Source organism: Aquarana catesbeiana, linkage group LG05 (assembly GCF_042186555.1).
Source record: "Aquarana catesbeiana isolate 2022-GZ linkage group LG05, ASM4218655v1, whole genome shotgun sequence".
NCBI lineage: Eukaryota > Metazoa > Chordata > Amphibia > Anura > Ranidae > Aquarana > Aquarana catesbeiana.
In genome coordinates this window covers 602,401,678-602,428,032 of record NC_133328.1, presented here as the reverse complement: position 1 = coordinate 602,428,032, position 26,355 = coordinate 602,401,678, and the positions used below count along the sequence as shown (strand labels likewise).

At 44.3% G+C, this 26,355-nt stretch overlaps 1 protein-coding gene across 1 annotated transcript; it reads left to right on the top strand.

Annotated features, from left to right (window-relative positions):
• The first annotated feature begins 4,747 nt into the window (after nt 1-4,747).
• On the top strand, nt 4,748-7,449 carry LOC141146082 (zinc finger BED domain-containing protein 4-like). The gene is made up of 4 exons (XM_073632841.1): nt 4,748-5,139; nt 5,323-6,704; nt 6,789-6,948; nt 7,368-7,449. The coding sequence occupies exons 1-4, from the start codon at nt 4,973-4,975 to the stop codon at nt 7,447-7,449; spliced, it is 1,791 nt and encodes a 596-aa protein (XP_073488942.1). The 5' UTR covers nt 4,748-4,972.
• The last annotated feature ends 18,906 nt before the right edge of the window (nt 7,450-26,355 follow it).

The window sequence follows — 26,355 nt, the reverse complement described above, 5'->3', positions numbered from 1 at the left end:
GAAGGATGAGGAGGAGTCAGATCTCCTGACAGTTAGAAACCTTTCACACTGACAGCGCAGGGGCGTTGGGGGTAAAGCCCCACTAGTTTTAACGGCGCTTTACCGTCTTTTAGAGGCGCTTTTCGGCCGCAATCAGGGTGCTTTTAACCCCCGCTAGCGGCCGGATAAAGGGTTTAAATCGCCCGCAAAGTGCCGCTGCCCATTGATTTCAATGGGTTGATTTCAATGGGCAGGGGCACTTTAGGAACGGGTATATATCGCTCCTCCACCGCCCCAAAGAAGCTGCTTGCAGGACTTTTTTTGACCTCCTGCCAGCGCAGCACCCGTGTGAAAGCACTCAGACTTTCACACTGGGATTGCAGTTGAGGCATTTTTCAGGCGCTTTACAGGCACTATTTTTAGTGCTAAAGCACCTGAAAAATGCCTCCAGTGTGAAAGGGGTCTTAGGAATGGCAGGAATGGCAGAAGGTTATTATAATGGGGGACTTCAATTATCCAGATATCGACTGGAAAGAAGGAACTGCTCATTCATCTAAGGCTTGCCATTTCTGGCAGGACAACTTCAGGTGTTAAATTGGTGGATGCCCCTGACTAAAAATAATGCATTGGTAGATCAAAATTACAAACATGCCTCTGACGGCAGATGTGGAATTATGGGGAAACTTCAGAAACGGCGATCACAAGGTAATTACATTCATGTAAATCATAGTAAAAAAAGGAGGCATGAGGATAGTGCAAGAACACTAAAATTTTAAAAGCCATTTTCTCTAAACTGCTCTATTCTACAAGATCGCAAATTCTAAAAACATTGAACACTGAGGGAAAAATGGGAGTGCTTTAAGAATATATGAAATAAAAGGTATTAGCCAGTGCATTCCAATGGGCATCAAATATAAAAAGAGCCAGGGTTACACCCCCCCCCCCCCCCCAAAAAAAAAATTATATATATATATATATTTATTAATTACACAAGACCGAGGGGTCATAAGAAAGATTGCACTACAAAAGGTTCCAATAAGAAATGTAAGCGCGCAATCAGGGCAACTAAAGTAGTCTACGAAAGGCGGGGCAGTGAGCTGAGGCAGAGGCAAAGAGCAAAGAAGGGGGGGGGAGAACACCAAAGCTCAAGTGGCAGTCCCTTACATTCAGCCACACACTGCCTCCTTGGGCCTGGCGCCATTTTAATTCTAGCTGGGAGGTAGAAGTGGAGCCAAGAGGGGGAAAAGGTCCCAGACAGTGTGTATTAAATGCACTCTTCACCTCAGTTTTTTCAAGGGGAAGGAGGGGTATAGTAATCAAGACTATTATTAGTAATACATCACAGAATGTACACTTGTGGCCTACAGAAGCCAGTGTCTGGAGAAAGACTTGAAAAACTGAATGCAAAATAAATCACCAGACTTACACCCAAGAGTCCTCAAAGATGTTAGCCAGGTAATAGCCAGACCACTATCCCTAATTTTTTTGGACAGCTTAAAGTGTTAGATCACCTCACAGATTTTCTGTAAAGGTGAACTAAAACTGGACACCTTCCCCCATCCTCCCCGGTCCAACTGTACTTCAGTTCCACAATCCCCAGTTGTCAGGCACAGGCATGCCGCTCCACCGGTCCAGGGATTTGAAACCCTCATTGCTGAATATCCTCTGTACTGCTCAGTCAGTAGGGACCAGAGGGATTCTAATTGGTCAGCACCGTCACATAGACAACGCTGACCAATCAGAATCAGTCTAGCCCATCCTGTTAACACTGCAAGGAGAGGGAGGGGGATCGCAGGACTGAAGTACAGTGGGACCAGGAAGGAGGTCCAGTGTTAGGTCACCTTACAGTGTTAGGTCACCTTCTGTAGAGGTGAACAGTTTAAGGACGGAAATGGCACCAGCCGATTGGCAAAAAGCCAAACAAGGTACCAATTGTTAGGAAAAAAAAAAAAAAAAAAAGGCAGAAATACATACTTAGAAACTACAGGCCAGTCAGTTAAACATCAATAGTGTGTAAACTATTGGAGGGGATAAGAGACTATATCAAATAATTTGCACATGAAAACAGTATCATAAGCTCATAAGCAGTAGTCAGCATGGATGAAAGTTTGTTCTTGGCTGACCAATCAGCTAACATTCTACAAGAAAGTGAGCTGCCACCTAAAGCAAGGCCTGTGGATGTGGTGTATCTGGATTTTGCAAAAGCATTCAATATATTTCCCCATAAACACAATTCACAAACTGAGATGTGTTGGCTTAGAAAACAGGTTACAAGGGCGCATCCAAAGGGCAGTGATAAATACCGTGTACTGGAATGGTCTGGATCGGTGTATCCAAAGGCTCGGAATTTATACCAACCTCTATCATTTATATATGAATTAAACAGAGTAGGTACCAGGACAATCCGTGTTTTCTGATACAAAGCTAAGCAAGGCAATAACTTCACAGCATGATATAGAAACCTTACAAGAAGGCCTCAAAATAAAGGGGAGGGCAACTATAAGGCAAATGAGGTTTACTGTTGAAAAATGTAAAGTGATGTACTTGAGCTAAAAATGTGAATGGAAGTTACAGTACTTGCTAGGGGGAGAACCATTGGGCGATTCCATGATGGAAAGATCTGGGGTCCTAGTAAATCACTGACTCAATAGCATGCAATGTCAAGCTGCAGCAAACAAAGCTAGCAGACTACTATTAGTATGCATTAAAAAGGGGATTTACAAAAAAAAAAAAAAAAAAAAGGAAGAAGAAGAGGTAAAACTATAATCCTGCCACATCTTGAGTATGCCGACCAGTTCTGGTCACCAATCCTCAGGAAAGATGTGCTGGAACTGGAAAGAGTCCAGAGAAGGGCGACAAAGCTAATAAAGGAGACTAGGAGGACCTCAGTTACAAGGAATGACTACAAACATTAAACTTATTCTCCCTGGAGAAGAGACAAGAGGAGAAATGATAGCGATCTACAAAATACCTCAACTGTGATTCTAGCATAGGGGGAAAGTTAAGTTTCAGGAAGCTTAAGACATGCTGCCACTATGTAGGTAGAAAGGGCTGTACACGTCGCAAATCCTGTCGCTACCACAGCAAATTTAACATGGCTTGTAGAGTTGACAGGTGACACAGCCTGTCAAATGTGTCCATTCAAATCAATGGGACCGTGCTGCAACTGAGAGACAGGTATTTGGGTCTTGGTTGCAGCACAGTCCCACTGACTTGAGGTGCCTTGGTCACATTCAAAATTACCATTCGAAAAAAAAAATCCAAATCTATATATGCAGGATTACCTCCTGAGCACATGAAGCTGCAGTGTAGCCTCTCAAAAGTGATCCATTTTCAGAGAATTGAAGGCGGTTTGAACCTAGCCTAAAGCCTAAAACACACGGTCAGATTATTGGACAAATTTTCGTCAGTTTTTTGTTTGATGCTAGTCTCAAATCGAAAGTGAAGATGGTACTCACCATCACAAAATTTTCTGACAACAGAATTCAACGTCAGAAGTTACGAAATGCAGAGGTGGGGGACTCGAGTCACATGACTTAACTCGAGTCGGACTCGAGTCACCTGTTTGAGGACTTGCGACTTGCTTGACAAAATTAAATAAATGACTCGACTTGACTTTGACTTGCCACTAATGACTTGCGACTTGACTTTGACTTGGGCTATTTGACTTGCAATGACTTGGCACCACCAGTGCTGTGTCTTGGCCTAGGCAAAAGCCGCCCCCCCACAAAAGAAAGCTCCCCCGAGTCCCGGCTTCTGCCCGCACAAATACAGCTTGCCAACATTGTGGGCGGGGATCGCATAGGTGTCCGCGAGCGGCGCTTGCAGTGTTCGCGGCCACCGCAGACTTTTTTTTTATTTGCGGAGTGATCTCTGAGGGAGGGGCTGGGCTTCTGTGCAAGTGTGCAGAGCCAGCAGCGTGAGTCGCGGGCCTCACGGTGGGGGAGGAAGAAGGAACTGGAAGTTGCCCAAGGAGCCAGCCAAGCCTAGCCGACTGACTGAATCTGAGTGGAGTCCAGTCCAGCAGCCATAGAGTAAGTCATGGCAGACTATTATTCTTCTACTGAGGGGGCACTGGAGCAGGGACAGTCACACGACTCAGGGAGGAACTGGTCTGAGAATGGGGGACAGTGCAGTGGTCGTCGCAGCACAGAAGAAAAAGCACAGAGCCCGGAGCCGAGGAGGAGGAAACAGATTTGCAGAAGCTGCAGGTTTGTTTGATGCAGTGCCAAGCAAATGCTTCCTTGCAAACTTTGCAGGGAAGCATTAGCTTGCTTGGCACTGCATCAAACAGACCTGCAGCTTCTGCAAATCTGCACTAGTGATGTAGCAGCTAGCAGGGCCCTGGCCTGTACTGATGATTACAGGACGCAGATATGATTGCAGATGCAATCTATCATCAATATCATTGCACATGCTAAAACTATGAAACCTAGGTAGGTACAAACCTTCTTTCCTTGTTTTCTCCTCCTCCTCGGCTCTGTGCTTTTTTTCTCCTGCTATGCGACGGCCACTGCACTGACCCTCAGTCCCAGACCAGTTCCTCCCTGAGTCCTTCACTAATTAACTATTACTTGTGCGAAGTACAAAGTGCTCAACGTGAATATTACATAAAAATCATATTGCTGAATTAAGTTCTCCATGCGTACTACAAACTCATTAAACAGTCCACATCCAGTGAAAGTTTATGTACTGCAATGCTCCATGCATGCTGAAATCAATGCAAGCTTTAGCACTGGTCACTGTATTGGTGTCACTGGTGCCCAAAAAGTGTCACTATGAGTCACTAATGTAATATTCTAATCTGGAATGATAAACGTGTCACTGTTTTAAACAAGGTTAGGTTAAGACCGTATATATATAATACATTAAAAATAGTTCTGTAAGTACTAGTGTACTAAGCAGCAACACCTTATTTTCTGGCAGTGCCCGGGCCATCCCGACAGCAAACTCTGGATCCACCCCTGACAGATCAACGCACAAGGCAGCTATAATGGAGGGAGCAATTCCAAAAATAATTAAATTTGGATTTAAGGATTATATTTTAGATGTTGGTGAAAAGAAGAGAACGGCGATATGCAAGGTCTGCAACTCAAAAATAAGAGACACGTCCACCACAACATCCAACTTCATCCGTCACTACAAAACCCACAAAGAAAAGTAGGTACAGTAACGTCACGTGTATATATATATATATATATATATATATATATATATATATATATATATATATGCAAATTAGGCCTACATCCCACTTTAGGTGGGAGCAGAGTGTATTGTTGTTCAAATCAATAAATCACATAGCTAACTTTTTTTTCTATCTCTCTTCTGTTTACTCTATAGATATGAAGAGTACATCCATACCAAAGGGACTTTTGATGATACCCAGCCTCAAATCTCACAATTCATCGCACAGGGGACTGTGCAGCTATACCACTGCAACCACCAGCAGCAAAAGGCAATTACAAACTCAATCCTGTCAGACCTCATTCTAAACTGCAACATGCCACTGTCCATCATTGAACATCAAAGCTTTCGTCGCTTTTTGTCAATAGTAGACAACAAGTACTCTCCAGTAAGTAGAAGAACAATTACTGGCAAGCTTGACAATCTGGTGGCAGATAGGAAAATGAAGCTGAAAAATGAACTCGAAGTGGTAGATCATCTGTCAGTGACTGTAGATATATGGTCAGACCGCAGGATGAGAGGCTTTCTTGGAGTCACAGTGCACTGGATCAACATTGAGGATGACCGTCTTCAGTTAAAATCACAGTTGCTTGCGTGCAACCGCTTCAAAGGTCCCCATACAGGGGAAAGAATTTGTGAGGAATTTGAGCATATATGTGAAGAGTACAAGATTAAAAAAAAGGTAGACCACATCATCTGTGACAACGCCGCAAACATGAAAAAAGCATTCACTACATGTTTTCCAGGACAGCTAGATGAAGACGATGACCTTGATGATTCAGACATTTGGAATGACCTGTCAGTGGAAGAACAGGAGATGTTTGACAATTATTTGAGTGCAAAAACCCAGACTAGACTTCAATGTTTTGCACACACGCTTCAATTGGTAATAGGTGATGGACTTAAAGAGACTAAATTAGTCAATGCAGCTCTCGCCAAAGCTTCCAGGTTGAGCTCCTTGTTACACAAAAGCACCTCTTTCAAGGAAAAATTTGAGGAGGAGTTTGGACAGCGTGGAATCCCTGCCTCTGTTACCACATGCTGGAATTCCACACTGAGGCAATTGAAATCAGTGGTCAGCTGTGACCAGCTGAAACTGACTAGAATGCTTGAAGATGGGGGACACAAAGAGACTGTATTCACAGCTAGAGAGTGGAATCAGATTAAGGAACTCGTGGATGTCCTTCAACCTTTTGGAGAAGCCACAGACCTCTCACAGGGAGAAAAACTTGTCACAATAAGTGCTGTTGTACCCTGTATCCTTTCTCTGAATCACCACTTGGAAAATCATAAAGAGAGCGTGCGCTACCTTGGTGGCTTGATCCGTAGCCTGCAAGAATCACTCCAAAGACGATTCGAAGGGATCTTTGTCAATGTGAGGATGGCAGATGAACAGAATGATGTAGCAACCTTACCCTTCTCTGACCCTCTATACCTAAAAGCTGCTCTGCTGGATCCTTCATTTGGCACCATGTGGTTGACCCATGATGTTTTGGCTACCGAAAATGTCAAGGAGGCTGTGTCTGCGATGATAAAAAGTATGTTATGTTTTTGGTAATAACCCGTTTGCAGTAATAACACCTGAGTGCATTGAGTCACTGTTTTATGCTTGTGTTTTTCAGACTTGATTCTCAAAGAGGACTGCAAGCCCACCCCAACAACCACCGATGAAGACGAGCAAATGCCAGTGGCAGAGTCAGAGAGTCAATCTGGGCTGTTCACAGCATACCGCAAAAAACAGAAGAGAGATTCATGTTCCAATCCCCAAATACAGCTGAACCAGTATTTAGACATTTGTGATGGACAGAGCTGCCTTCAGTTTTGGGCCATGAACAGGCACATGCTCCCCTCTTTGTTCAGGGTAGCGGTAAGAGTAATGTCAGTCCCTGCATCAAGCTCACCTGTTGAACGTGTGTTTAGCCATGGTGGGGTGATAATGCGACCCCATCGCTCACAACTGAGCGAGAAAGTACTTTCAAATTTAATTTTTTGCAAATGCAATGCATTTTAGGTGGCTATTCTGAGAATAGCCACTTAACATGCATTGCATTTGCAAAAAATAGTATTCTGAGAAGTGAGAATACTATTTTTTGCAAATGCAATGCATTTTAAGTGGCTATTCTAATAACTAAGAAAAAAGGAATAGAAGTAGATAGGCGCTGTTTCCAAGCCTGGTGAATTCAAATGTGTTATTCCCTTAGTGGGAGGGCAGTATGGAGTGGGAAAGATTGTAAAGATATTGCCTATAGTATAGTGAATGTTTATCCCGTGGAATTACTATAAAGGTCCTGGATGTGCATAAGTCAAGTTGGTTGTCTGACTTAATAAAGTGCAGTGTGTGCTCTAAAAAAGATATAACTTAATCCGTATAAATATAATATATCCATATATAAATGAACCCTATTTTTAAATTAAAAATATTTGTGCAAAATTATGTGATCCATAACGTAATCGATAATGTACATATGTAGTGAACAAACAAATATATATATAATCAAGTGCTTTCAGTGCTGCTACAAAAAAAAACCCTGGATTCTGATGGATATTCCAATGAGTAAACCTTTCAGTGCGTGCCTTAATCCGTGTTCTAATAGTGATTGATTGCACTCACCAGATCCTAGCAGCACTGAAAGCACTTGATTATATATATTTGTTTGTTCACTTCATATGTACATTATCGATTTACGTTATGGATCACATAATTTTGCACAAATATTTTTAATTTAAAAATAGGGTTCGTTTATATATGGATATATTATATTCATACGGATTAAGTTATATCTTTTTTAGAGCACACACTGCACTTTATTAAGTCAGACAACCAACTTGACTTATGCACATCCAGGACCTTTATAACACATTTGAATTCACCAGGCTTGGAAACAGCGCTATCTACTTCTATTCCTTTTTTCTTATATCTTACTCCACCTAGTGGAAGTAATCGGTAGTGGCAGCAGTTCCAACAACATTCTTTAATTTTTAAATTTTTATTCCATTGCATGCATCCCATTGCGCGGGTGTTTCTCCCTCTTTTTTCTATTCTAATAACTAAGCTCAAAGTTTGAACTTGACACAATGCCAAATTGCCAATATCTGGACACTTGAAGAATGGTGATGGGAATACTATTATTCTCATCACCATTCAAGTGTCCAGATATTGGCATTGTGTCAAGTTCAAACTTTGAGCTTAGTTATTTTCCCCCTCAGCAAGGACTACATTTTTTTCAGGCTTGTTGGCCATTTAATTGCTGAGTGTTCTGCTCCTTGTCTGCTGTTTGGGCATTCAAAGTGTTTCTTTAATATGCCAAGAATAAAGCACTAAGCAGTTTTGTTAATGTTGAAAATAAAACAAAACCTTTCCTGAAAACTGACTTTTAACTCATTTAAAGGATGGAAATGGGGTAGATCAGTATTTTGACTTAATTTGTGACTTGACCAAAATAAATGACTTGACTTGACTTGCTTGCCTTCTAGCAGGGACTCGACTTGGCTTGCTTGCTTTTCGCCACAGTGACTTGGGACTTGCTTATGACTTGAAGGTTAAGACTTGAGACTTGCTTTGTGACTTGCACATGTGTGACTTACCCCCATGTCTGACGAAATGTGTTGAATTGTTTTATGTGTTCTTTCATTTCTGAGCATGTCTAGTCTTGCTCTTCAGATTTTTCTTTTGCCAGTACTAATGCCGTACTAATGAAAAGAAAAAAAAAAAAAAGTGGACGTTGTGGTCACATCAGACAAAAATTTAACAAGCCTGCACATCCAGTTTTTGTCTGCCGAAAATTCATAATCAGCTGTCAAAAGCAGCAAACGATCAGAAAATCAGCAGATCGTTCATCGGACGAAATGTATCTTCAGATTTTCTGACCGTGTGTACGGGCCTTTAGACCAGCACTCAGGCTCGGTTCACACAGGGGCAACCCGACTTACAGCGCAACTTTGCAAGGCGATTTGGAGGCGACTTAAACGTGACTTTGCGCAACTTACAATGCGACTTCAAGTTGCCTCCAGGACAGGCGACTTTGGCTATGGCCAATCACAGAATAATCAGCTCTGTGGGAGGGAGGGGGTTGCCTGGGTAAATGTGGGAAGTACCTGGGTAAATTATTTTCTTTTTCCTGTAAAGTCGCTTCAATATAGTTGGAGATCCGACTTGGAGGCAACTTCCATTGAAATCTATGGGTACAAGTTGCCTAGAAGTCTCCCTGAAGTAGTACAGGAACCTTTTGTGTCGGAGCAACTTCAGTAGTGTACATTAACACGGCTCTCATTCACGTCAATGGAATTTGTTATGTCCAGCCACTTGGGGCAACTTGAGGTCTGATAAGTCGGATCCCAAGTTGCTGTAGTGTGAACCGGCACTAAAGGTGATAGTACGGATTTGGATAAGTGAACCCTCACCGATACATCCTGCTTGCTCCAAATTGTAATAAAATGTTTCCTCACAATTGGACATCAATGGGCATGGGCAGGAACTGATTAGTTTATACTTTAGCAGGATGTAGTGCTGGGCTTACTTTGGCACATAAAACTGACAATAAGGAAGTATTAAATGGCAGGGTGCCCAGTGAAGTCCATGTTGATGCAAAACCTGAGACTTTTGTAGATCAATGCATATGTTATTACAAACTTTTCATTATGTACACACAAGTTCTAAAATGAATCTATACCACCCCACCCCAATAAAGTTATATTTCTATTTCTGATGCCCAGTTATGTAAATGTTTTTATTACCAATACATTCCAGGGTGTTGTATATAACATCACTAGCAGCATACACTAATAACAGTACAAATAGCAACCACCCCACCCTATAACTGGCCTTTGCAGCAAGGAGCACATGGAAAGGCGACACGTGAAAAAACAGCAAAGAAAAATTCCCTTCAAGATTCACTTACCAGCCAGGCAATCGGTCCAACATTGCAGCTGCAATTGCTCGCCAGTTCAGCATTGAACAGAGTAAGGATCTGTCTCGTCATACAGCGTCTCGCCGTTTGAGAATTTGGACTGGAAGCCCACTCTGCAGTGACCAAACCTCATTAGCAGAAAGAAACAAAAGAATCAAAAGGCTAGACTAAACTTTGCTGAGGAGCTTGTTGTGTGGACAGAAGAGAACTGGTCCAAAGTTCACTTTAGTGATGAAAGCAAGTTTAACCACTTGCCGCCCGCAGTATAGCAAAATGACGGCGGCAAAGTGGTTTAGTTATCCTGATCGGACGTCATATGACGTGATCAGGGTAACAGAGCCGGCGCACGTCTGTGGCGATCGGAGGTGCTGTGTGTCACTCTGACACACCGCAACTCTGATCGTGGTATGAAGGCTTCAGAAAGTGCCGGTAAACGGCTTTCCTCGGTTCGCGCTGACAGGGAGAGCCGATTGGCGGCTCTCCCTGTAGGGAGGGGGGGGGGGTGGTCTGTGCTGATAATCAGCACATTGATTATCAGTACAGCCCCCATCAACAGCCAATCAATTCCCATCACCTGCCAGTCTGTCCCCCTCTATAAAACCTGTCAGTGCCCATGAAAGATCAGATCAGTGCCCAAAAAAGTGCCAATGATGCCTGTCAGTGCCCCATCAAAGTGCCAATCAGTGCCACTCAGTAAAGCCTGTCACTAGCTCCTCATCAGTGCTGCCTATCCAGTGCCACCTATCAGTGCCGCCTATCAGTATGGGTGTCCCCAGGTAGGAGCAAGGAGGGGCAAGTGCCCCCCCTCAGGGATCCGATCGGGAGTTCCACACTCGGTCTTTATCCTAGCGCTGGCGGCCAGCCCTGCTCGCACCTGTACACAGTTTAGCAGGGCCGGAAACAGCTGGTGCAAGGAGTGGGACAGTGAAGGCCTCAAGGGGTGGGCAGGATGACATCACCTGGTCTACATAGTGCAAGCAAGCGGCCCAGAAGACAGAGGCCGCAGGAAAGGAGAGCAGGAAGATGGCAGGAACAGCAGACACAGCGTCCCCGGCGCCTCCCAGAGCCTGGAACCCCTGGACTCCTTAAACCCCCTCACCGCTCCCAGGCCTGGAGGACAGACTGACCGGGGGTTCAGAGAACAAGGAAAGGGAGGAAATGCAAGCAGCCAGGGACCACTCCATGTCACATCATACCTCAGATGAAAGGAACAGAGCACCTCCTGTCCTCATCCAGAATGAAAATGGGTCTTGCCAGCTGATGGCTATCATGGACATCCTACTGGAATGCAAGGTACCGTACTGAGCATTACACACACCACTGGGACATAGGGGCACTTGAGGGACTACAGACAGGGCTGGGGGGTACCTCTCCCTGACCCCCCATCACCCCTCTGTCACCCCCTCTCTCTCTCTCTGTCCCCCCTCTGTCTTTTTCACCCCCCTCTCTGTCACCCCCCCCTCTGTCACATTCCTTTCTCTGTCACCCCCTCTCTGTCTCTGTCACCCCCCACATGTATGCAGTCTCTAAGAGTCTCTTGTGCCATGTCCGCAGTCTTATAGTCTCTTGAGCCATGTATGCAGTTTCTGACAGTCTCTTGGGCCATGTATGCAGTCTCTGGTCATCTCTTGTGCCATGTCCGCAGTCTCTGACCATCTCCTGTACTACGTCTGCAGTCTCTGACTGTGATAATGACATTGTCTAAAAAGGGTCAGAGCATGGGCGACCTTAAAATGATACACCCCCCCCCCCCCGAAAAAAGTTCTGCGGCCGCCGATGCCTATCAGTGCCGCCTATCAGAGCCGTAAGTGCCGCCTATCAGTGCCCATCAGGTTTTTTTTTTTTCAAAATTGTCGCTCTTTTTTCGTTTATAGCTTTTTTCGTTTAAAACTGTATAAGTGATCAAATACCACCAAAAGAAAGCTCTATTTCTGGGAAGAAAATGTTAAAAATTTAGTTTGGGTACAGTGTTGCATGACCACGCAATTGTCATTCAAAGAGCGACAGCGCTGAAAGCTGAAAATTGGCCTGGGCAGGAAGGGGGGAAAGTGCCTGGTATTGAAGTGGTTCATTTATTTGGGTCCGATGTTCGTCGTCAAACTAGGGAAAGACCGAACCCAAAGTGTGTAAAATAGTCCGTAAAAGAAAGGGGGGGGGGGCGTTATGGTTTGGGGGATGTTTTCTGCAGCAGCAGTTGGGCCTCTTATACAGCTACATGGCAGAGTGAATGAAAACATTTATCAGAACTTTCTTCGACAAAATGCGGTTCCTTCCCTGCATTCATCACCAAATCAACAATTTTCATGCAAAATGCCACGTCACACAGCACAATGGGTAAAGCAGTTCCTTGAAGCTGAAAACATTGAAATAATGAAATGGCCAGCCCAGAGTCCTGATCTAAACCCAATAGAAAACCTACTGAAAGACCTTGTCGACAAAGTTATGGCCAAGAAACCCACTACAGTTACTGAACTGTGGAAGAGACTGGAAGAAGAGCAGAACAAAATCACACCAGAGCAGTGTGAGAGACTAGTGATGTCCTGTGGCCACAGATATGTGGAAGTAATTCAAAGAAAGGGCCTATACACTTTCTACTAATTGTTGTAACCTTCAGAAATAATAGTTGCAATCTTTCTCCATGCTATAGTTATTGCTGCTCTCTAATTTTCATCATTGGGTTTTCTATAATATAATGTTTTTTTGTTGAAGTGCCTTGGTTATTTTGAAAAAAAAAAAACTGTTCTATTAGCATGGTATAGCCACAACAAAAAATCCATCAAATGTTGAACAATGAAGATTACATTATTTCTGAAAAAAATCAAGTGTTCATAAATTGTTCTCCAATTTTGATCTCACATACATACTTTTATTGAGGGTAGGTATATGCCTGAAGGGGGCCCACCCCGTCTTAAAAAAAAAAAAAAAAAAAAAAGTACAGAAACACACCGGACACCCAGCAATAGCACAAGGGCAGCGAAGGTACCCAGTGCATCTGCAGTACAGTGGGGTGCCGTGAAAAGGCCCTGCAGCTTACACATTTGCAAACTAAACCCCTGGTCTTAAACGTGGACTGTTAGACAGGACAATTTGGTTTGTTGCAGGCTGGTTAGTAAGTGAGCTGGGAATTTCTTTGTTTTACAGCCAATTACTAACTGCCCATGCAGGGCAGCAGGGGAGTGATTGGCCACTGTGTATAGAAGCCCCATGGAACAATGTAGCCACCTCCTATTCCAGAGATGTAAAGTAGCATAACGTTTGTGTAATCACACATACCGCCGGGAGAGGAGGTCCACCATTTCTCACAGGGAGGTCTCAAACGTGCAGTTCATGCAAGATGACCAAAGACTTTGCATGACCTTGGCATTTTGCCAAGATGAATGGACAGCTATGCCACCTGCAAGAATTTGGGGCCTCAAACAACTGACAAGAGACTGAATGCTGTCATTGATGCTAAAGGGGGGGCAATACACAGTATTAAGAACTAAGGGTGTGCAGACTTGAACAGGGATCATTTCATTTGTTTACTTGTTGCCATGTTTCATTTTAGGATTGTGACATTGTTATGACCTACAGTTACAGAATATGATTCCCATAAGAAATAAAATAAAATGTTTTGCCTGCTCACTCAGGTTCTTTAAAATTGGTACATACAGCATATTACCAATTCTACAAAGGGGATGCCAACTTTGAGCACGATTATTAATATTAGCATTTATTGCATTTTCTCAAGGTTCTTGGCCAATTTTGTTATCTAATCCAGCAGGATAATACGCGGTTCAAGGCATAACCACCACCAAGATTTTCCTATTGCTCAACGGACCCGTTCAAGAACACCACAGTATCAGATGAGAGGATGCCAACTCCATCCACAGAAGCATTCTCCAATCAGACACATACAATGGTTGCTGACAACCAGCCAGCAGTGGGGATACCACCAGCATAGGAGCAGCAGGACGAAGAGCAGCCAATGTGCACCATCTGTCAGTGAATATGAAATGGAAGACACTACAACCCAACCCTGCCTCTACCAATTTCACTCAATTCACCAACCAAGTGTGCCGCAGTGTCCCCTTCTGGGATCAAGCCTAGATTTGGAAGACTTCATAAAGCAAGACTATTGACTGGGAAAAAAAATGAATAACTTTGGTAAACTCTATCTCTAAACAGATCTTTTCTGTTTATTCAGAGCCCTGGACTCAGACAACATTTGCTGTGATGGCAATTAACTCCTAATATTTTAACCATTAAGTATTAATATACAGTATATTACTATTCTATTAACATGCACTTCATTTTCTGAAGATGCTCCACCAATTCCGGCATTGAATACCATTAGGGTGCCACACCGTTCACAGCACTACCATTGCCAAGATTCACCTATTGCTCATCGTACCTGATCCAGAACATCACAGTGACAAAGAGAACACCAACTACACCCACAGAAACTGGTCTCCAACCAGACGCATATAGTGGTTTCTGACAACCAGCCAGCAGTGGAGATACCACCAGGATGGGAGCAGCAGGATGAAGAGCAGCCAATGTACACCATCTCTCGTTGAATATGGAATGGAGGACACTACAACCCTACCCTGCTCCCACCAATTTCAACTTGGCAATGTTGGCAACCAAGTGTACCACAGAGTCCACTTATGGGACTCAGCCATACTACTGGAAGACCTCATAAACCAAGATTATGACTTAGAATTTAACAACTTTGGTGAGCTTCAAGTGGTTTTCTATCAATGACAGATCTTGTCTGTTTATTCAGAGCCCTCCCTGGACTCACAACATCTGCTGAGATGGCGATGAAGAGGTGGGACAAAGACCACCAAACTTTTCTGCTCCCACAGATTCCACTTGCCTAGAGAGATTGATGAGGAAAGATCTACTGGTCCGCCCGTAGGGCTTTTATCCCTCCCAAATCCAGTGAAACGGATGAAATTAATTTTAAATTCCAAGATCCCAAAGACCACCTTTGTGTATTCACCGCCACCACATATAGATGTGCTCTTACCAGAGAGCATAGACCTCCTATTACGGGAGGTCAAAAAAGGCTCATGTATATCTTAAAAAATTGATAAATTACAGCGCTCACAATAGTGCAAAATAATCAAATGAATTAGTGAAATTTAACAAATAAGGACCTTGTGAGAGGGCGAAAATGGGTTGACGTAATTTCCTGGTTTCGAGTCCAAACAGCGTCACTTCCGGTTGTCGGTGGAATGCACGCCAGAAGCGGCGCTTCCTATTGCATTTTCTTGCTAATCTATGCATGATTTTAACCAGGGCTTTTTTTCAGTGGGAACGCGGGGGAACGCAGTTCGGGCACCTCCAGCACTGAATGTATGTAATAGCGTGGGGTGTTGGGTGTGCTGGAGGTTCTATTGATATTGGCTGCGGGGGGATCTATTGTCACTGGTGGGGATCTGATTTTGTCTGAGGGTCTATTGTTGCTGATGGGGAATCTATTGTTGCTGGGGGGGTCTTATGTTTCTTGGGTGAGGGAGAGGTCTATTTTTACTGGCTGCTGGAGGATCTATTGATGCTGGGAGATCTGTTGCTGCTGGGGGGGGGGGGGTCTAATGTTGCTTGGGTGGATATTTTGTTACTGGATGTGATATTTTGTTGTGGGTAGTTCACGGTTGTTGCAGGGAATCTATTTTTGTTGGGGTGGAGTCCATTGTTGCTGGGGGAGTCTATTGTGTGGGGATCTATTGCTGGGATTCTATTGTTGCTGACTGCTGGGGATCTATTTTACTGCTTTTCTTTTTATCAACATGTTTCATACAAATGATTTAGCACCACAAAACAATACTTGGTTCTGTATTCTCTAAAAGGGGCAGTACTGGTAGGTGGGTAGGGGGTGGAATCAAGGGTCGGTGGTCAGAGGTGGGTAGGGGGCAGAGACAAGGGGTGACTCAGATGGGGGAGTTCCTGCACCTATTCTCCGAGAAAAAAAGCCCTATATTCTGCATGTACCCATTTAAGTTTGCACAATAAAGATCTTGCCAAGCTGTACTTCACTAACAGTCCTTCTTTTATCTCATTTTGGGTAATAGTCACACATGGTTGTTATGATTGTGGGAGATCTTGATTGGATCCTGATGTGAATTTGCCATCCCTGGCCAACAATCTAAGCCTAAACTACCCCATAGACTGAAAAGCTAGGGGTCCATTCCATCCGGTGAGTGGGGACACAGGAAGGGGTGTGGCACACCTCAAATTTTGGAGCACTATTGCACTTTATTGATTGGAGCACATCATTCACCATTATATGGATGTTTTACTTATCTTCATTTATTAATTTGTTCAATTTCACTCATCCATTTGTTATTTTGCACTATTGTGAGCGCTGTAATGTATCCATTTTATATTTCGTCAAGTGAATAGTACCTTGTGTACAGCAGCTGCAATCATCATCACCAATTTCTTGACTTCTAGGATGAGTGTATATTATTGTATAATTATATATATATATATATATATATATATGAAAAAGTCCTTTGTGATGAAACTAGTCGGTGGTACAGATCCGTGTCATGGTGTCCATCTTGCCATATGGACAATAGATATCCATATACTAGTTTGACTCAAGCCAATTTTAGCCTGAAATATGTAAGTGCATTACTTTTTAATAAAGCTAAAATGTAAAAGGTTTTACACTATTGGCACTTATCTCTTCATTGGTGTATGACATCAGCTCTGATGGTCTGAGACAAGAGGTGTCAGCATGTGTGTGGACTGTTATGGCGACTCCCATAGTGTTCTTTTGGCTGGACATCAACAGAGGATGAGATTTAAGATATACATGAGCCTTTCTTGACCTCCTGTAATAGGAGGTCTATGCTCTCTGGTAAGAGCACATCTATATGTGGTGGCGGTGAATACACAAACGGTGGTCTTTGGGATCTTGAAATTTAAAATGTATTTACAGGCAGTCCCCGAGTTACGAACGGCTCCTACTTACGAATGGCCCCAATGCCGGCGGCTTGTGCTCCAGGCTGGTCATGGATACCTCCGAGCAGCTATGTTGCCACATCCCACGCTGCAGTACTACATGTACTGCATGGCCAGAAGAGCCCCAGAAGCACCTGGAACATCCCACATCCCTGCACAGGCAGAAGTTACACTTATAAGCAGTGTTCCGACTTACACACAATCCTACAGTCCTTTTTGTGTTCGTAACTCGGGGACTGCCTAATCAGTTTCACTGGTTTTGGGACTTTCTGCTAGTTTCAAGCAATTGACATGTGGACTTACTGAGAACATATACAGTTTGTTTTAAATTTTGTTTTAGCAAAATAGTTTATCAATTTTAATTTTTGTGATAATATCCAACATTAGTGGTGCAGATTTTCATTTGTTTTTGTGTTCCCTGTAAGGAATGCATCATTAATCTAGTAGTCAATGCATGATCAAAAAATTGTCAGGCAATGCATCAGGGCATTCACCAGAAGGTTCACCAGTTCATAATAAGATCTGACTCTTAGGAGATACAATAGGAAGGCTAATAAAGCTGCCACTGTAGATATCGGCCCCTCTAATGACAACCACCCTATGCTAAAAGCTTTAGCTATGCTAAAGCTTTTATCTAGCAATTCTTAATCAATTTAATTATTTATGCATTTTATTTTAATTATTTTTCATTTATTTTTCTGTGCTTGTTTGAATTTTACTATCGACATATTGGCTCGGTTTTTACTCTGCGTTACTAAATTTCTGGCCCCTTTTAAATCCTTGTGTAAACATTTGGTATGTTCACGTTCCATCGGCTCCGGCCCGGGTGAGCCTATACAAGATTGACAGCTCCAGTAACAAACCAGATCTGAGGAAAAAGTGGAAGCTTTGAAATGCGTCATCTGACACGTTTTGACATCACTTCCAGTTCCCGACCTTCCCAATTGTGTTCCACGCTGGTGCGCACGCTGCCTAGCAGGAACCAGGCCAGCTCTTTCCATCTCCCTGCTGACACACTGCTGCAGCCCGCTGGGATACCTTCCTGGATTAACCTCCAGACTCCACAGTGACCATGGACATCCTGTAGATATACATGCTTGTTTCTCACAGATGTCATGCGAGTAGCAATTTGGCTGTGAAATAAATTTACATTTCATATATACTGCACTTAGTCTGGCGCACGTTGTTTCTTCTTATCTTGTTTTTCAGACTGCTTCACTCTCAAGGGAGCTGCCACTAGTGCTGTTTTTTTTAATTCATGGAATCTTTTTAAACACGGAATTTTACGCATACGTTTTTTATATTGATGTATTCTTTAACCCTTTACAATACTTTACCTACAAATCTTGCTATATACCCACATTGATATTACTGTTCACAGTATGCTTTTTTTCTCACCAACGTTGTGCATGCTCCAATCCTTGCGCCATCTTAACCTTTATATTTATTCACCAGTTCAGCATCTAATCCAGCAGGGTGCCATGCAGTTCGTGGCATAGCCACCAAGATTCTCCTATCACTCCAGATCAGGACCAGATCACCACAGCGACAGACAAGAGGAGATCAACTGCATCCACAGGAGCCGTTCTCCAATCAGACAAATCGTGGTTGCCAACGACTAGCCAGCACCCAAGAGACCACCAGCCACGGAGCAGAATGATGAGAACACTACAACCCTACTCTGCTCCCTCAAATTTCACCCAGGCCGCATGGGGAACATACAGTATATGGAGCACAGCTCTACATGTCCCATTTGCCAGGCATTTATTTTTCAACCTGGCAATGTTGGAAACCAAGTGCACCAGAGTCCCCTTATGAGACTTAGCCCACTGGAGGACCTCAAACCAAGAATATGACTGGGAAATTAATAACTTTAGTGACCTTAATGTGGTTTTCCATCAGTCACAGATCTTTTCTATTTATTCAGAGCCCAAGACTCCGACAAACATTTGCTGAGATGAAGATTACCTCTAATGCTGCGTACACACGGGCGGACTTTTCGACCGGTCTGGTCCGACAAACTTTCCAGCGGACTTTCGACGGACTTGCCGACACACGATCATACCAAAGTCCGATGGATTCGTACGTGATGACGTACACCGGACTAAAATAAGGAAGTTGATAGCCAGTAGCTGCCCTAGCGTCGGTTTTTGTCCATCGAACTAGCATACAGACGAGCGGATTTCTGGGTCCAGTGGAGTTATGACGTAAAGATTTGAAGCCTGTTCCAAATCTAAAGTCCGTCAGATTTGCGACTGGAAAGGTCCGCTGAAGGTCCGGTGAAGCCCACACACACGATCTGATTGTTCGCCGGATTTGGTCCGTCGGCGTCCGTCAGAAGACCAGTCCGGTCGAAAAGTCCGACCGTGTGTACGCCCCATTATGGTTTTCATTAGCCTATATTACTAATATTGTTATTAAAAGTTATTAACATTCATATCATTTTCTGAAGGTTCTTTACCTATTTCAGCAGTTATATTCAGCAGAAAAACCACCAAGATTCTCCAATCGCTCAGACAAGATCCAGAACATCACAGCGGCAGACAAGACAATAATGGGGCGTACACATGGTCAGACTTTGACCGGACTGGTCTGACGGACGCCAACGGACCAAATCCAGCGAACAATCCGATCGTGTGTGGGCTTCACCGGACCTTTCCAGTTGTAAATCTGACGGACTTTAGATTTGTAACAGGCTTCAAATCTTTACGTCGCAACTCCACCGAAATCCGCTCGTCTGTATACTAGTCCGACGGACAAAAACCGACGCTAGGGCAGCTATTGGCTACTGGCTATCAACTTCCTTATTTTAGTCTGGTGTGCGTCATCACGTACGAATCCGTCGGACTTTGGTGTGATCGTGTGTAGGCAAGTCCGTTCTCTAGAAAATCCGTCAGAAGTCCGTCGAAAGTCCGCTGGAAAGTTTGTCGGACCAGTCCGGTCGAAAAGTCCGCCCGTGTGTACGCGGCATAAGTCCATCCACAGAAGCCACTCTCCAATCAGATGCATAGTAGTTGCTGACAACCAGCCAGCACCAGAGAGACCACCAGGACAAAGAGTAGCCAATGTGCACCATATGACTGAATATGGAGTGGTGGACACTACAACCCAACTGCTCCCACCAACTCCACACTAGCTGCATCGGAACATGGATGAGCACAACTCTACGTGTCCACTTTGCCAGGTGTTCATTGCTCAACCATGCAATGTTTTGCAGTATCCCCTTCTGGGACTAAACCCTAGATTTGGAAGACTTCATAAACCAAGAATATGGACTGGGAAATTAATAACTTTGGTGAGCTTAATATGGTTTTCCATCAGTGACAGATCTTTTCTGTTAATTCAGAGCCCTGGAGTCAGACATCTGCTGAGACAGCGATTAACTCCTATTGTTTTCATCACCACCTAATATTGTTATTTCTATATATTATTATTATTATTACTATTAACAATTTAATTTTGGCACCCAATTCAGTAGGATAAACAAAGATTTGGGGGGGCACATCCTAAAAAAAAAAAAAAAAAAAAAAAAAAAAAAAAAAAAATGCATAGAAGATGGTGCAACCATACAGACAGGAAAAAAAAAAAAATGTAATTTTTGTATGTGTGCGCTGTAATCTTTTTTTTTTTTTTTTTTTCGGCGTCCGTCAGACCAGTCCGGTCGAAAAGTCCGACCATGTGTAAGCCCCATTATTGTCTTGTCTGCCGCTGTGATCTTCTGGATCTTGTCTGAGCGATTGGAGAATCTTGGTGGTTTTTCTGCTGAATATAACTGCTGAAATAGGTAAAGAACCTTCAGAAAATGATATGAATGTTAATATCTTTTAATAACAATATTAGTAATATAGGATAATGAAAACAATAATGGGGCGTACACATGGTCAGACTTTTCGACCGGACTGGTCTGACGGACCAAATCCGGCGAACAATCCGATCGTGTGTGGGCTTCACCGGACCTTTCCAGTTGCAAATCTGACGGACTTTAGATTTGGAACAGGCTTCAAATCTTTACATCGTAACTCCACCGGACCCAGAAATCCGCTCGTCTGTATGCTAGTCCGACGGATACAAAAACCGACGCTAGAGCAGCTATTGGCTACTGGCTATCAACTTCCTTATTTTAGTCCGGTGTGCGTCATCACGTACGAATCTGTCGGACTTTGGTGTGATCGTGTGTAGGCAAGAGGCTAGAAAATGTGTAGGCGTTGGCTAGAAAATCCGTCAGAAGTACGTCGAAAGTCCGCTGGAAAGTTTGTCAGCACACACATACAAAAATTACATTTAACTCCTGCAAGGCTATTTAACCACTTCCAGCCCAAGGACATCATATGATGTCCTGGACTTTCAGTGGGAATATCTGAATGATGCCTGCAGCTATAGGCATCATTCAGATATCCTTGTTTTCAGGCAGAGATTCTGTGCACCATAAGAAGGATCATAGCGGCAGTTCTGCCGATTCATTGTTCTTACAGGCGACGGGAGTGGACATCCCCCCCCCCCCTCCCACCGCCATCCGGTGCATCTCTGGGCTCTCCCGTGCCATCGGGGACCCGGAGGAAGAATCGCCCACTGCCGAATGACGAGCATAGAGATGACTGGTGACCGGATGGTCACCAGTCATCTCTATGACCGTCGGAGGCCCGGGCACGACGTTATGACCTCACGTCCGGGCCGCAGTTGAAAACAAAGCCACGATCATGGCTGGTAAGCATGGGATTGTGGATTTTTTTTTCGATCTCATGCTTTCCAGCCTGGAGGAGAGATGCAGAGTCTTATTGATCCCATATCTCTTTATAAAGAAGGACCTGTCACAAATGATTCCTATTACAAGGGATGTTTACATTCTTTGTAATAGGAATAAAAGTAATAAAAGAAAAAAAAAAAAAAAAAATGTTGTAAAAAGAAAGTAAAATAAAAAAAAAAATAAAAAATTGAAAAACGCCCCTGTCCCCGGTAGCTCGTGCTCAGAATCGAACACAAGTGTTAGTCCCGCCCACATATGTAAACACCGTTCAAACCACACATGTGAGGTATCACCGTGTGCGTTAGAACTAGGAATGGGCTGTCTGTTTGGGTCGAACATGAGTTTGACTCGAATATTGGCTGTTTGCCCGATCGACGAATAGCGAACAATTTGGGGTGTTCGCAGCAAATTCGAAAGCCACGGACTACCCTTTAAAAGTCTATGGGAGAAATCAAAAGTGCTCGTTTTAAAGGTTAATATGCAAGCTATTGTAATAAAAAGTGTTTGGGGACCTGGGCCCTGCCCCAGGGGACATGTATTAATGCAAAAAGAAGTTTTAAAAATGGCCGTTTTTCGGGAGCAGTGATTTTAATAATGTTGAAAGTGAAACAATAAAAGTGAAAAGCTGAGTTAGACTTACCAGTAACTCCTTTTCTGAGAGTCTTCCAGGACAGCCCATGAGACCTTGGGCTCTTCCTACCAGGACAGGAAACACGTCACCCCCACCAGATAAAAGGGCGGTCCTCCAGGCCCATGTCAGTATTCTCAAGAACCGTAGGACCCTGCAAAACATATGCATAATACACATAACTTCAGACAATACCGGGTGGGAATCCGGCTGTCCTGGAAGACTCTCAGAAAAGTAGTTACCGGTAAGTCTAACTCAGCTTTTCTCCAAGCGTCTTCCAGGACAGCCCATGAGACAATGAGCCAGAACTTACCAGTCTAGGACAACTGCCTGAAGGACCTTACGACCAAACGCCTGCTCCTGAGCTGATAGGAGATCCAGGCGATAATGTTTAATGAAGGTCGAGTAACTGGACCAAGTGGCAGCCCTGCAAATTTGTTCCGGTGAGGCACCAGCCCTCTCAGCCCAAGACGTAGACAAGGCTCTAGTTGAGTGCGCAGTAACAAAAGGTGTAGGGACCTCCCTAATTTTGTAAGCTTCCAAGATGGCTTGCTTTATCCATCTAGCCAATGTGGCTTTAGATGCACTATTCCCCTTGTGAACTCCAGAAAAGAGGACAAACAAGGCATCAGTTTTCCTAAAGGTCTTCGTGACCTCAAGATAGACCAAGAGAATCCTTCTTACATCTAGGAAACTAAATTTTCTTTCTAAGTCGCCCTGTGGCGAACTACAAAAGGTTGGCAATACAATGTTCTGAGATCGGTGGAATGTACTTGCCACCTTGGGCAAAAAACCTGGATCGGTTCGTAACACAACTCGATCCTCAAAAATCGTGAGGAAGGGCTCCCTAACTGATAGGGCCTGCAACTCACTTACCCTACGAGCTGAGGTAACAGCTATAAGGAACACAGTTTTTAATGTAAGTAACTTAACTGACATACTTTCCAGAGGTTCAAACGGAAATTCTACCAGAGTTTGAAGTACTAGGGACAGATCCCACGTTGGACAACTTCTCACCACTACTGGTCTGGCCCTAGAGATAGATTTGAAAAATCTGGCTATAGTGGGATTTTCCAGGAGAGAAAACTGGAGGAACACACTAATAGCTGCCGCCTGTACCTTTAAGGTACTAACAGAAAGACCTTTGTCGACACCCTCTTGGAAAAATTCCAAAATAGACGGAATATCATGAGCTAATCTATCATTTTCAGATAACCATGAGTTAAACCTTTTCCAAACTTTGGAATATATGGCTCTAGTAACTGGCTTCCTGCAATTCACGAGAGTCCTGACTACTTTGTCAGAGAACCCTTGGGCGCTCAGTATCTTTTCTTCAGATACCAGGCCGTTAAGTTTAAGGAAACCACCTGAGGGTGTGATACTGGACCCTGCAATAATAGGTCTTCCCTTTTCGGAAGACTCCACGGAGGCTCTGAAACCAGAGACTGTAGCAGGGAAAACCATGGCCTCTTGGGCCAAAACGGGGCAATTAGAATCAGATCTGTCTCTTCCAGCCGAAACTTCCGGAGGACTACTGGAATCAGCCTGATTGGCGGAAAGGCATAACATAGGCCTGGAGGCCACGGGTTTGCCAGAGCATCGATCCCCAAGGCTTGGTCTGCCGGGTTCATGGAAAAGAATATCTCCGTCTTGCGGTTGTTTCGGTTTGCGAACAAATCCGCTACCGGATAACCCCATCTCTTGGTGAGGTCTGCAAAGACTTCGGGATGAAGGGACCAGTTGTCTCGGTCTATCCTGTGACGGCTGAGATAATCTGCCAGGCAATTGTTTTTCCCCCTTCAGGTGTACAGCAGAAATGGAGGCTAGATTCCCCTCTGCCCATGAAAGGATCTCTTGGGCAATGGACTGAAGCCTCCGGCTTCTCGTGCCTCCCTGCTTGTTGATATACGCGACTAACGCTATATTGTCTGACAGGATTTGGAGGTTGTGACCCCTGACCTCCATCTGAAAAGACTGGAGGGCTCTCTGGACTGCAAGCAGCTCTCTTTGATTGGATGAGGCCCTTGCCTCCTCTGGGGACCACTCTCCTTGTGCTACTGCATTGCTGAGGTGGGCCCCCCATCCCCAGGAACTCGCATCCGTGGTAATCCTTTGGGAAATGGGAAAGGACCATGGGAGACCTCCTGCTAGGTGCTGACCAGCTCTCCACCACCACAGGCTTCTTTTTATCCTGTTGGGAAGCCAGATCCTTGACTCCAGGGACCTTACGTCCCCGTCCCAGTTTCTTAAAAGAAACCTTTGTAACGGACGCTGACGGAGTCTCGCCCATGGTACTGCGGGAAAACATGAGGTCATAAGACCCACTGCCCTCGACACCTGTCTCAGAGAGACCGACTGGTTGGTCTGCAATGTTGACATAGTCTGGAACACTTTGGTAATCTTCTCCTGAGGAAGAAAAACTCTTTGGTTCATGGAGCAAAAATCGTAACCCAGATAAGTTACTTTCTGGGCCGGAATCAAGGACGATTTTTCTTTGTTTATTAGCCAGCCTAGGGACTGTAAGAAGTCCTGTACAGCCTTCCAACAGCCTTTGGTATGATTTTGCCACTATCAGGAGGTCGTCTAAGTAAGGGATAACCGTTATTGCCTTTAATCTTAGAGGAGCCAGCGCTTCCCCCAACACCTTCGTAAAGATGCGTGGGGCTGAGAAAAGACCGAAGGGGAGGGCCTGAAATTGAAAATGTCGGGTCCCCATACCCATCTTCACTGCCAATCTCAAAAACTTTTGGAAGGCTGGATGGATACGGATGTGAAGGTAAGCATCCCTTAAGTCCAACGTGGCCATAAAGCAGTTTGGGTATAGTAGGTTTTTGATTGTAAAAACCGTCTCCATACGGAAATGCTTGTATCTGATGGACTTGTTTAAGGTCCGGAGATTCAGGATAAGTCGAAACTTTCCTGACGGCTTTCTGACCACAAATACATGGGAATAGAATCCCTTGCCCCGCTCCGATCGAGGAACAGGAATCAGGACTTTTTGATCTAATAAGTCTTCGATCTGGAGACCCAGAGCCCTCGCTTTCTCCCGATCTTGTGGAGGAAATGTGACCAAACGTTCTGGTGGTTGGTGAACAAACTCCAGCCTGTACCCGTTGGTCACTAGGTCCAGGACGAAGGGGCTCAGAGTGACTGCTGCCCACTGTGGGATGAAGGCCCTCAATCTCCCTCCCACCGGGGAACACAAGTCACTGCGGCTTGGCGGGCTGTTGAGGAGGGTTAAATAGCACTCCCCCTTTGCCTCTGCCTTTGTGCCCAGTCCAATGCTTTTTCGGCCTGCTGTCCTTTCCTCTAGGACTCTGTTGCCTGTTTTGGCCACGAAAAAATTTTCTGGCTGTCTGAACTCTCTTTCTCTCTGGAAACGCCTTTTTCTTATCAGCCGTGCGTTCCAGTGCCTCCTGTAGACCTGGGCCAAATAAATGATCGCCAGTTAAAGGAAGGCCACAAAGGCGCAACTTGGAGGCCGAGTCCCCTGACCAGGTCTTAAGCCAAAGGCTTCTCCTGGCCGAGTTCACTAGAGCCGAAGTCCTGGCTGACATTCTTACCGACTCAGCGGAAGAATCTGCCAAAAAACCCACTGCCTGAAATAGGAGAGGAAAAGACTTTAAATTTTGCTCTCTGGAGGTACCTGCTGACAGATGTGACTGAATCTGAGTCAACCAAACCTCCAGATTTCTGGCCACACAAGTGGAAGCCAAAGCTGGTTTCAGGTTTCCAACTGCTGAGTCCCAGGCTCTGTGGAGAAGGATATCCCCCCTCTTGTCCATCGGATCCTTAAGCGTACCCATATCATCAAACGCCAGGTCCGAGTTTTTTGAAACTTTTGAAAGAGGTGCGTCTAACTTGGGATTCTTATTCCATGGCTGCGCAGTGTCCTCATCAAATAGAAACCTCCTTTTTAGGTTACTAGAGAAGAATGGTTTTCGCTCAGGATT